The sequence below is a fragment of the Manis javanica genome, chromosome 4 (assembly GCF_040802235.1).
Source record: "Manis javanica isolate MJ-LG chromosome 4, MJ_LKY, whole genome shotgun sequence".
In the NCBI taxonomy this organism is placed as follows: Eukaryota; Metazoa; Chordata; class Mammalia; order Pholidota; family Manidae; genus Manis; species Manis javanica.
In genome coordinates this window covers 12,323,865-12,336,877 of record NC_133159.1, presented here as the reverse complement: position 1 = coordinate 12,336,877, position 13,013 = coordinate 12,323,865, and the positions used below count along the sequence as shown (strand labels likewise).

At 54.6% G+C, this 13,013-nt stretch overlaps 1 protein-coding gene across 1 annotated transcript in view; it reads right to left on the bottom strand.

Moving 5' to 3' along the window:
• PADI1 (peptidyl arginine deiminase 1) overlaps positions 1-12,349 on the bottom strand; it is a 35,663-nt gene extending 23,314 nt beyond the window's left edge. The window contains exon 1 of the mRNA XM_037000094.2: positions 12,177-12,349. Within this exon, the coding sequence (XP_036855989.2) occupies positions 12,177-12,268 (92 nt within the window). The 5' untranslated portion in view covers positions 12,269-12,349. The remainder of the gene's footprint in view (positions 1-12,176) is intronic.
• Positions 12,350-13,013: the final 664 nt, after the last annotated feature.

The window sequence follows — 13,013 nt, the reverse complement described above, 5'->3', positions numbered from 1 at the left end:
CATCCAGACACCCCTCTAACCCCCACCATGGTTGCTCTGTCCCCATCAGACAACTGCCAGCACTGACAATGATGGCGATGGTCATAGTCACAACGATCCCAAGTCCTACTCAGTGCCTGGCTCTCTGATCTTATCACGGCCCCGCAAGGCAGTTATTCTCCAGATGAGGCTGGGGTGGAGGGGGCCCCGGAGCCCCCTGCTACTGGCAAGACCCGCCTCCCTCACCCCCAGCTCATGGCCTTCATGAGCCGCCATGCCTCCAGGAATCCTGCCATCTTCATGCCCTTCATCTCTGTTTAGTCGGTTACCACAGGAGTCCAAGTATCCCAGGCTCTCCTCCTCTAATCAGCCCTACCTCCCATCCTCCCCCACGCCCAGACAATCTCACATGCCACCATCTGCACGGTGGCCTCAACCACATGTGGGAGCATATCTTCAGCCTTCGTACTGCATCAGAATCCTGCTCCTCTCAGTGCGCATGACCTCCCCTCGGTGGGGGCTGTTTCTCCCTCTCTGCCTGCTACCCCTGGGCCCAGAGGTAGGAAGGGGTCCTGCTTGGTTCCTACTGTCACTCTGTCCTCATTCCTTGAGGGCACCAGCTCCTGTCCCTGTCTCCAGAGCTGCTACCACCACTTGTGATTTCAAAAGCCACGTGGGTGACGTGTGGGCACCCTGGCCTCTCAGTCCTCTGACCTCCTCTCTTCCAGGGCTCCTGTGCTCCACGGGGCCTCAACCACATTCCCCATGGGCAGACTCTGACTTTAACTGCACCAAACTCCCCTCTTGGCAGGCCTCTCTGACACCACCTGCCAGCCTGCCAGCTCACTCTAACACAGCAACTCTGCCAAGCCTTCAACTGCAGTGGCACCTGCAGCCACTGCAGGCTGAGCCAGCCCGCTCTACCCACTTCCCACCAGCCCTCACGCCTTCCTGTTCTCTCTGCCCTTCGCTCAGCTGGGATTCCTTAATCCTGCATCCCAGCCCCTCCTTGCCCCACTCTGAAGGCCTGCGTGCAGCTTTGCCTCCATTGTACTGCCCAGGCAAGCTCCAGCCACAGTCAAATCCTCCTCTCCCCTTGACTGTGGCCCACTTAGATTCGTGATCACCGCCTGCAAGCGACCCTTGACACTACCCAGCAGTCTTATGGCCTTTCTGGGATCTCTTTTCTCCTTCCAGCCCCAGAACACCATGCCATACCTCTCTCTCCAGAAACCTCCTTGGCCTGCTCTCCCTCCGCACCCAGAGCTGATACCTCCCTGATACGGCTTCATGTGCCAGCACACCTGCCTTGAGCCCACATCCACGCCGGCCATCCCAGGACACGGGAGGGAATGTTTGCACCCTCCCTGCATGCTTGCTCCCCTACTTACGGGCATGGCCCCAGCCTTGCCCCTCCTGGCTGTCTGTCACCGAGCGCACAGAAATGCTGTAAATGTATTCACCCTTCCTCCCTTGGCCACTGCCCCCTCATCTCTCCACTGCCCTGCATGGGAACATGCTTGCTGCCCAATTCTTCCTTTCCATTGTCTCTGGGACCCACCTTCAAATCAGGCTTTCCTCCCCACCGTACCATCAAAACCTCCCTGTTGCTAAATCCAAAAGTCCTGTCTCTTCTTTGTCTTGGTGATCTTTCAGAGGCATTCGACCCAGATGGTCAGCTGTCCTCCTTAAAACGCTTTCCGCTCTGGGACCCAAGGCTCACCTTGCCCTCCTCTTCTCTCTCTGGCTGCCTCCTCTGCTACTTCCTGCCCACCTCTGACCCCTCAACTCCCGAATGCCCAGGCAGTGGTGCGCTGGCCAAGTGTCTAACCACCAGCCATTGCAAGGAGAGGGCATATATATAAGTTCATTATAAATTTTATTGATATCAATGACATGTAGCGCACACGTGACAAATATGAGTACAACATACATTAGTCTTTATCATAAAATCTGTTGCAAATTCTATATAGCCCACTGACTCTCGCAGGATGCCAACCTGTGGCTGCAGTTCAAGCACAATTTCACAAAGGGAGTTGTGCCCCGATCTTCTCATTCTCTCCCCAGTTAACATACTGTCCTCAAATCTGATATGGGATATGAATGTTGATTGATATTTTCATTCATGTTCAAGAGTAAAATGAAAGTGAAACAATGAAGATAAGACTTCACTCCATCAATGACATAAGCAACTAATGCTTTTGCTGAATCAGATGATAGGAAACTTATCTTTTGGTGGTGATCACATTGGGATCAGCCATAGACACAGCACATTTTTAAGTTTAATTTGCATGATTAACCTCTTCTACATCAGTATGCGGAGTCCTCATTTGGCCTAAAGACTCCCACTATAGACAATTTTAAGTTACCGACCCAGTGTCTTTGAATTCAGAGTTGTTAAGAAGTACACAATAGCACCCCATGTGTAACTATTTCTACCATACAGAGGCAGTGATCTTGGAGCACAGATGATGGTAGGATGTAGTAAAATAAGAAGGAAGTGGTGTGTTTTGAGTATTTATTACCTTTGTTTTAATATAATTTGTTTAATTGTAAGTATATACATAGGTTAATTTTGAATAGTGGCTGTGTTTGACAATGGGCTCTTAAACTTCCTAAAAAATTGACAGTCAGGTCCCCTTGGGGAAGGACCCTGCTACACAGCTAAAAATTTCTACTGTTCACCTTCCCCAGCCTTCCCCAAAGGGACACACCACCTTTTACCAGGGCGACTGCACTGGAGAAAAGGAAATAATCAGGCTTTTCAGTTTTACTGGACACTGGCTCTGAACTGACACTAACCCAGGAGACCCACCTGTGGCCCCTCAGTCAGAGGAGAGGCTGATCAAGTCAAGCCATCAATGGGTTTAGCTCAGGTCCATATCACAGGAGGGCCGGTGGGTCCCTGCGCCTATCACGGTTTTCTCCCCCAGTTCCGGAATGTATAACTGGAACAGACACAGTCAGTGATGGGCAGGTCCCCTCCCTGGCACTCTTGCCAGGGTGTCCCCACTGGCCCCAGACCCCCTGGTCCCAGGGCTTTGTACTCTGTCCTCTTCTCTGTTGACATGCACCCCCTTAGTGATATCCACCTGCCACATCGAAATGCTTAGAACCCCCACTTTGCCAACTCCAGACTCTCATAGCCAACTGTCTTTTGACCATCTCCCTAGGGTATCTAATAGACATTTAAGATTTAATGTGTCCAAAACCAAACTCCTACCTCCCCACCTGTGCCCCATGCGTAGTGCTGTCTCTCAGGCCGAGAAAGCTGCACGAGGGCTGGGGCCCTCCCGGTGTTTGTGGGGGGTGCCACGGGAGGGGCTGCTGCTTCTTGCTGGTGCCCACACTTGGCAGGTTATGCCAGGTAGGCACCTGGCTACCTCAGATTCTCATTCCCTTGGCATCCTACCCCCACCCACACCCTGGGCCTCAGAGATGGACTTCACACTCCTTTCCTCATCTCTCAGGCTCCCAGATCGATGGGTGGGACCATGGATTAAGGGTGCTGATGGGGTTGTAACAGGCAGGTGTAGGAGTTTGGGGTGAGCGCCAGGCTGCCCCATATGGGGATTTGCCTCAACAGCTGCTGCTGCTCCGCAGGAGGTTCCCAATGCACAGCGCCCCTGGCGACTTCCCCTTCGGGGAGTCATGGGGCAGCCCCCAGACCCAACCACAGCCCCAGTAGGCAGCCCTGGAGTGGCCCCGAGCTCACAGTCTCAGAGGAGGTAATGGATTTGCAAGCACCGCTTTGAATGAAAGGGACTGCTCTCCTTAGCATACAGGAGAAGGCCTGTGGGTGTAATCGTTGCTAGCAAGCTTATCATCATGTCCACGGTTAAGCTGATGAGTCTGTGTCCTCACCTTGCCCTCTACCTGCCTCCCACCGCCACTGCCCTTCCCCCTCCATGTGGGGCGGGGAGGATAGGGAGAGGGGAGGGGCATCTCCTGCATTCTTGAAGACCCACTCTGAATGCCACCCCTTCTGTGGAGGGGACTGTGGGCTCTGCATGAAGCGTAGCCTCTGACCTGGTCACGCAACTGCTCTGAGCCTTGATTTTCCTCTGTCAAAGGGCACAGTCCTATATAAGCCACTTCCAGGGCCACTGGGGGAGTCTATGAGATGAATGCATTTAAAGTGCTTGGCACACAGTAGGTGTTTAGTCAGTGTTAGGTGCCATCGTGGCCATTACTATTACTCTTCCCAGAGTCCCCAACAGCCCAGCCTACTTGGTCCAGAACCCCATGTCCTTTCCTCTGTGCTCCCACAGCACTGGTTCACGCCTTCCTCGGGGGCCTTCACAGTTCTCCTTCTGTCACCTGCAGCAGTGTCTTCCCTGACTCATCCGGTTGCATCCCCACATCCCAGACCGAAAGCAGGACCCGGGGTACCAGGCTAGTAAGGAGGCTAGAAGGAAGCTGGAGCCAGTTCTTACAGAACCTCACAGAAGAGGGGAAGAGGTTGGGTTGGGGAATTTCAAATCAACAGATAATTCCCAGCCTGACAGGGCATAAGGAGAGCATGTTTCACAGACTCCATTGGGGTGGGATATGCTGGGGTGGCGTTTTCAAGTGCCTACTATGTGCCGGGCACATGCTCAGTTTGTGATACCCATGATCTCACCTACACCTCACAACAACCCTCCCAGGTACACATTGCTGTCCTCATTTAGCAGATGAAGAAATCTTCTCAGAGAGGTTAAGTAACTTTCCTAGGGTCACACAGCTGATAAAGGGAGGAGGGCACAGCAGGTTTGTCTTTTATGATATCCTGGCTGACATTAAAATGAGTGTGAGCACCCTGAGCAGGACCAGAATGGGGAAATTGTCGGGTAAGACGTAGGGAGGGAAAAGGGAAATGTTGAAACTTCACAACACAAGCTCCTCAATATGGTTCCTTGGAAGTGGGCAGAGGAGGCCTAAGGCAGTATGCAGGGCACCAGCCAGGAAAGCCACAAGCCCTGCTCCCCACCCAAGAACCTGAGCCTGGCAGGGATGAAGTTGGTCCAGGCCTGGAAGATGGCACCTGTGACCTGGGCCCTGGCCACCCTAAGACAATGAGACTGTGGAGTATCTGCATAGGCACTGGGTCAGGAAGGGGTCTTGGAGGTCATCCTGGCTAGTCCCCTGCCCATTGCAGGACTCCGTGCTTGAATACTTCCTGCAACAGACAGCTCACTATCTCACAGCTATCTGTGTTTTGACAGGTCAGATAATTAGAAAGCTTTTCCTTTTGCTTGGCTGCAGCCTGCCTGCCTCCCAGAAGCTTCCACCCACTGGGGCTCTGCAGGCCGTGCCTTATTTCTACTCGGAAGTTGATCGCCTTGTATCTAAGGAGAGGAGAAACACAGCAGTCATGGAGTAGTCCCTCCCATGCCATCTGTCTTACCTGCCACTGGACTTCACCAGCCCCAGGGGACAGAGCTCAGGGGTCTGCGGCAGCCTAGGTTCTGGGCAAGGGCTGCAGAACAGTGCCGACCCAGCCCCTGGCTGGCTGTGTGTGTGTAGGGGTGTAGGGGGTAGTGGCAAAGGGCCAGCATGCCCGGGAGGGTTCTCCAGGGCTCTGTGCTGGGGGAGAGGCAAGCACAGAATTGATGGAGGGCTGAAGAGCATGCCAGAGGGCAGCCCTTGAACAGAGCAGGCCAGCTTAGCTGGTAGCCCCCCTCACCCCTGGCCAGCCACCTGTCCACCAGGTGCCCACCCTCCAGGTATCCTGGACTTGAAGTTTTCTGGACTGAAGCTAGAAGAAACGCCACAGGACCTGTCATCAGAACGCAGCAAGTCCTCTCCAGGATGGCCAGCTCTGCGAGTCGTTCTGCTGGGAGCTGAGTCAACGGTCCCACAGAGCTGGCTGGTCCCCTGTGCACTCCAGTCCCAAAGAACAGCAGCTCCCCAGGGGCGCATGGAGGTCCCATTAGCACTGCCAGAGACCCTGCCTCCACACATATTTCCTGAGCACCTACCGTGCACCAGGGCCACATTGGGCACCAGTAAAGCTAGACGAATCGCCCCTGGCCCTGCCCCTGTGGGGACCACACAGGGAAGGTGCCACAGTCTACACCACGCTCCTACTCCATTCTCATTCCATCCTCTCGGCCCCTGCCTAGTGACAGGGGAGCTATTTATTATCCCTCTCCCATTTTACAGATCATGAACTGAAATTTCAAGTGGGTCACACAGAGGGCAACAGTGGCAGTGCTGGGATCTGACCCCACTTGGGTCTGACTGCAAGCCTCATCCTCTGTCCCACTGCACCCCCACACTGACCCAACAACATAGAGGGTTCCTAAATAATGGGCTCTTTCAGCATTGAACTCACAGAATTTGGGATCAACCAGATCTGGGCTTAAATCCCCAGCTCCAGCCTTTGTGGGCTGGTGACCTTGGGCTAGTCTCTTGACCTCTGTGTCTTTGTCTGCAAAATGGCAATCATAGTAGCCTATATCCCACAGGCTAGTCATGGTATTTCACTGAGAGAACGCAGTGAGCCCTCGAGAGTTCTGTCTATTGCCGTTCCTCTCATGAAGGGTGGGAAAGCAGGCAGATTCTGGGGAAGAGAGTTGGCGGATAAGAGGATTCTCTATTCCTTCTCTGACCTCACCAAGAAACCTGACTAGCTGTGCAGTTGTTAACATCCACATCCTGAAGTTCTAGTCCCCAGGCTAGGATGGGAGCCCTTCACAGGTGGATACAGGCTATATCATTGAAGATCAAGCCTGACATGGACCTGGACACTGATCAGGTGTCTAGGGACTTTTACTAAGTGACCACAGTGGGGTAAAAGCCACAGAAGGTTCAGACCGCTGGCCCCCCTCGCTTCCAGCCCTGGCGTGGTTTTCTCCTGGGTCCTCCCCGAGATCTGGCTGTGGCTGACAGGTCGGAGGAAGGAGATGGCTGCCGCCCCATACACCCCACGTAACGGGCCAGGGCTTTCTCCAAAGTCTGTAATCACACAGGGTGTGGCTGTGTCCTCTCTTTTTCCCTCCTTCCCAGAGATGATGCTCATGGTGCCTTACACCCTGTCACTTGCTCAGGCAGGGCAGGCCCAGAGCCTGGAAGGAGGGCCCAGGCTGGCCAGGCCTTCTTTCAAGGGGACCCCTGCCTTCCCAGAAATGGGGGTCATGGGGAAAGGGGGTAGCTCTCACCCGTGGGCCTTCCCAGCAGAGGCACACAGGGCCTGGGAACCAGAATTTCCCAGAAAGAAGGAGCTTGAATGGAAAAGCAGTCATGAATCCCTTCTTCCCCCTCAGCCAGTTTCCCCATCTGCAGATGAAGGAAAGCCTGTGCCTGTGCCTTGGGGATTATGAAATTCCTTATTGGTAAAATGGGGGCCACATTCACAGGTAAAACAATAGGTGATGTTATCCCTATCTAGCACGGGAGAAACAGGTTCAGAGCAGCTATGCGACCGGCCCAAGGTCACACAGCCTACAAGGATGAGCCTGACCCCCAGCCTGTGGCCACGACTACCCGCCATCCCATCCTCAGCAGACACTGCGCTGACTCTCAGATGGCCCCACGCCTGCAGATCTTCCTCCTCTGGGGCCAGTCAACATGGAGCTCAGCCTTCCTTTCAAATCCTCAGCCAGGTCCAGGAGCCCCAGCGCACGCCTCCCCGAGGTCCGGCAGCCTTGGTGCCCAGCGCACTCAGGTCACACAAGCTGCACCCTCTGCAGGATCCTCCTATGGACTTCTTACCTTCCCTTTGCCGCCCTCCTACCCCTGCCCCAGCATGACGCCCAAGACCCGGGTGGAAGCAGGGGGGGCTCATCAATGGGGCTGAGGAGCCAGGCAGGAGAAGCACTTCAAGGGCTTCAAGCGGCCTTGGACTCAGATGCGGGGTGACAGGTTCTCTGTTCTGGGGCCTAGAGGGCATCTGGAGGCCCAAATACCTGTCTTTTCTTCAGAGAGGCCAGGCCCCAGCTTCCTCCGCACTCCCAGAGCGCCGGGTGCCCACACTCTGACAGGCAGCCTTTGGACTGGCCTACCTCTCCCGGCCCGGACCCTCCGGGCTCCCTGGGTACCTGATGTCTAGGCTGGGCGGGGATTTGCCGGCTCCTTCCCGCCCGCATCCCCCCACCCCCCCAACATCTCTGAGCATCAGGACCACTTGGCAGAGTTGAACGGCTGCTCGGAAGCTACAGAGAAGGGAGCGGAAGCTTCCGCAGACAGAGCAAAAGAGGACAACACGTCGCAGGGAAAGCATTCCGGGGCCGAGGAGGAACCTACATCACGAGTGAGTGACCGCCCTCCATTCATCGCCTTTCCAGGCTTGTCAGCGTCCACAGGGTCGGGAGAGCCAGCCTACCTCAGGGCGCTCCTAGCGCCCCCCACCCACCGAGAGAGAGGGCGGGGCCTGGAAAGGAGCAGAGAGAACTGGGGGGTTGCAAGTCACCGAGCTGAAGGGGACGAATGACGTGAAATTCCCAGACGGGAAATGGTAGGAGAGGGAAGGGGGGCCAGGCTTCAGATGGGGCGGGGCTGAGGCGGGGGCTACGGACCGAATCGGGGAAGATTGTGTGACTGATGAGGTGGGATTCCAGGCAGGTCTCAGAATGGCAGGTGGCGATGGGGACCAGGCAGGCAGGGACTTCTGAAGGATTAAGGGGTGGCTGACGTCTGAGACCCTCCCTGATAGCCAATACTTTACGTTTCAGGAATGCACACACTCCATCATTCCACCTTCAGATCCTACAAGTCATGGGCCTATTGTGGCCCTGTGGAATTTATGGGTGACCCTCGCCTCATATTCTCCAAGAACCTCAAATTTAAACTTTGCATTGCTTCCAATAAAAGAATGTGATGCAACAACTGGATGGAGGGACGTGGAGCAGCGATGCTCACCCTGCTTTAAACCCATGTCCCAGGCCGGGGCTAAGAGCCCGTCAACCCTGTAATTACCCTGAGAGGAGCACAATTATGCTTCATTGTATTTCTGTGCAAGTTAAAAGCATTCATTTACTCAATGTTAACATTAAGAATATACATTCCCCAGGTCTTACAACTCTGCTTTGGCATTTTTGTGTTATGAAAGACAGAGAACCGCAGAAACAGGAAGCAGCTAGGGCTGCTCTGGCTGGCTGAGGCCCTATAGGATCCCTCCTCCTTGTACTCCTCAAATTCACCCAGTCTCTGATCCATTATAGACTCTATATTGCTTTTATGCTTTTGCAGGGCTGTGGGAGGCATCAGACAAATCCAGGAGAATGTCCCTGCCCCCCACGCAGCCAGCCTTCTCCTCCTTTCCAAAGCATAAGCGTTCATCACAGCCCCCAGCCTGGGGCTCTGATTCTGGCCTCTGGGCAAACCAAGAAGGCCAGGCTAGACCACTGATGGGTCCCCCAACCTGTCCACCACCTCTTTTTGACATGTGTCCACTGAGGGCCACCTCCACACAAGGACAGGGACGTCCAGAGCAGCCTGGCCAGGGGAGTCAAGGCGGTGAGCTAACCCTCTGGGGGGAGGGTGTCAGGGTGGTGAGCCAGCGCGGGGGTGATGGAGTAGGACCACAGCACATGCTGAGTCAGGGGATTTCTAAAGGGTCCATGGGCTGGGACGGCCCCGGGGCACACAATCACCCCAACACAAATATTTCCCCCCAAATTACCAGCCTACACAGCATCTGGGGGAATCAATCCCTTCCCTGTGATGTCACCCCCTCATGCCTACCCCTACCGGCTCTCCTGGAGAGCTCAGGCTCCAAGCGACTCAGGTGGCTGGCACACCTCCTCTTCTGGGGTGCTTCCCCCCTTCTGTCCACAAGGCTGAATAGAAACCCCTTGCTTGGCCTGAGGAGGAGCCAGGCACCTGGCAATGGGCGTGGGAGAACCCCAAGTTCATCAAGTATAGCCCCTTCCTCCTAGCCAGCCCAGGCCCTGGAGCCATCTGTAGGCTCCTCTTAAAGCCTTCTCAGGTTGACAATTCTACATCCCCTTTTCTCCACCTATCACAGACCTCACTGGCAGGAAGTTCATCTTCAGGTCTACTTTTAAACCAGCTTGCTGCAGAACAAGTTTTCTAGTTTACAGACTCTCAGTGGCTAATACTCTGGTCCCCACCAACACCTGGGGTGCAGGTTCCTGAAGGGCTCTTGGGTGGAGGTCCATCAAAGTACCCACTCGGGTCCTAAAGCAGTGTGCCCTCCCAAACTTAACTAGAGCACAGCAGCTATGGACAATCCAGGGAGCTTCCTTGTGCCCCTAGCTGGGCCAGGGCTCGCATTTGAGGATGCTGAGGTGCTTGGTGGTGCCTAAGGGGATTTTCAGACAGCGTCGCCCTACATTCCCACTACACACACCCTGGTCTGTCCTCTGTGGCTCTCACCCTTGGAGACCTGATGAGAAGAATAGACACCGGGGGAAGGGAACCCACAGAGCTGTCAGCTGTGAGCACCTCCCACTTCCAGGACACCTGCAGTGCAAAGAGCCCTACACATGAACGGTCTCGTTCATCCTTCCCCTAACCCATTAAGGTTGGTTCTGTGGTCAGATGAGGAAACAGGTTCAGAGAAGTGCAGCAGCTTGCCCAGGGTCACACAGCCATGAATGGAGCTAGGATGAGAACCCAAGTCTGTTCAGCTCCAGAGTGTGGGCACTTTACCTCCACACTGAACTGAAGAGGGGACTCAGATCATCTTGTAGGGACTCAGATGAAGAAATGAGGCCCAGAGAGTGTCAGTGACTTGGCCCATGTCAGACAGCAAGTCAGTGGCAGAGGTAGGACCAGAACCCAGGTCTGCTAGCTCCCAAACGCTCCTGGCCTTAGTCAGCAGCACCACTTAGGGTCTAGGGCTCTGAAATTACCTTCTAGAAATAGCCATCCCCTGGGAAGACAGCAGGGGTCTGAAATCGTGGAGACCCTTCTATGCTCTTGGTATTAAAGCAGGATTGCCAGATAAAGTATAGGATTTCTAGTGAAATTGCAATTTCAGCCAAATAAGATTTTTTTAATACATGTATGCCCCAAGCCATATACTAAAAAATTTATTTGTTGTTTGTTTGACATGTTAATTGCGCATCTTATAGTTTCATTTGCTAAGCCTGGCAACTCTGTGTTAAAAGGGCAGGAGAAAATGGAATCTCTGCTGGTCACTTAGATTCAAGAGAACCAGCCCCACACCAGGGTCTCCAGCTGACTTAGAGCCAAGGTCTGGCCTCCATGGCTCTTGGCTTCCCCTGCCCAGTCTTGTCACTGGGGCCCCGGGCATGGGTGGGGAGGGTAGAGAGGGCTTCTGGGGCAGAGGCTCACCTGCAGCTGGTGGGAAGCCAGTCCAGAATTCATGAGCTGGACTGGGAGAGCTCAGAGACTGAGACCCAAGACAGGGCTGGGAGTTCTGATCGCGCCTTGTAACAGACCCCCAGTAGCCACCTCCTGTGGGAGGGGGACTCCCACCCTTAGCTCCCCATCCGCAGGGCCCCCAGTGCCTTTTGATCCAGCAGAGATGGAGTTCGTAGACAATCTGTCAGAGCTGGAAAGACTCCCAAAGATCCCTAAGTCCATCTCTCTCGGTGACCAGATGGGGAAACTGAGGCTGGGCCAGGTCCCTGGGCCCCCATCTAGGCAGAGCCACGACGGAGGATTTGGACCAACGGGAGAAGCTGATTTTTCTGCTGCCCATCAGATGCCGCGAGTGCCACCCTCAGCACCATCACCATCATCGTCACAGCAAACACAAGCCCCCGGTCTTATTCCCAGTTCTTTTCCTTTATTAACTCATTGAATCATCTCCTCACCACTCCCTTCTGATCCCAATCACCCTGGCTGGCCTCCAAATATCAAGGTGCCACACACCACACCCCTCCACTCAAGAGAGAGATCATTTGCAAAAAAAATGAGGGAGAAATTCAGGGAGACCCAGTCCTGTTCTCTGCGTTGAGCAACAATTCATTCTAATGTTGCGTGCAAGTTCCATTCAGACATGAGTAGAGCCCAGACCCCAAAGCCTGGCACCGGGGCCCAGAGCTTGGAACCCAGGGGCTTGGGGCCAAACGCCTGACCCTGGTGCCCAAAGGATGGACCTGACACCCAAGCTCCTCCCTCCCAGGCTCTCCAGCCAGCACCACTGTTCTGTTGTCAGGACAACCTCCTGTCAACTCCCTCCAGCCTGGTTTGTTCCCCAGGCCCCCACCCCAATATCTCGGGGTCCTCTGGTCTAGCCCAGAACCCCCACAGCCAGGTGGGTGTCTCTCAATTCTCACCTGTGAACATCCACGTACGTCTCAACTCCCACCATGCACACAGCGTAGGTGGGCTTCTTCAGGGACAGCTGCACAGCTCTTTGAGGGGCCATCCTGCGGCCCTGGCTCTGTCCCCAGCTCCTGTCCTAGGCACCCCGTCTCAAGGAAGGAGCGCGCGCGCTCTGATGGGTCTACACTTTTCTCCTCCCTTTTAATTTCCCCCTGTGACCTGATTAGCCTGCCTGAGCCAGGTCTCCACCTCCCCGCCTCAAGCCCAGCCCTTCTCTTTCAGGCCTGTCAATCTGGGAGACCAGGAGAGAAGGCACCTGAGGCCTCTCTGAGGGATGGGAAATGGGGCTTCAGCCGGGGACCCCAGACAGAGCAGGGCTCAGCTGCCAACAGACCACCAAGCTCCCCATCAGCCCCTGTCCGCTTGCTGAGCTTTGTCTCTATCCTCAGAGCCTTGGTGCGAAACGCACACGGTCATGATGTCAACATTTTCTGAGGGCTGACTATGTACCAGATGCGGCCGTTCAGTTTGAAGATGTCATCTCCTGCTGAGGGGCAGGTGGCACATAAGGCACAGTGCAGTCAGTCTGCCTGGCTTCAGATCCCACTCTGCCCATTACACCCTGTGATCTCAGGTGGTTCCTTAACCTCTCTGTGGCTCCATCTCTCTGAGTGTAAGATGGCAGGTGTAACAATAGTACCTGGCCCGCCGGAATGATGTGGGGATTACATGAGTTATGTGTGAGAGGTCAGCACAGGTCCAGCATGTAGTGTTCACTAAAAGCTAGCTACGATTACTAGTATCCTCATTTTACAGGGACGATAATCATGGCTGAGATCACACTGCTA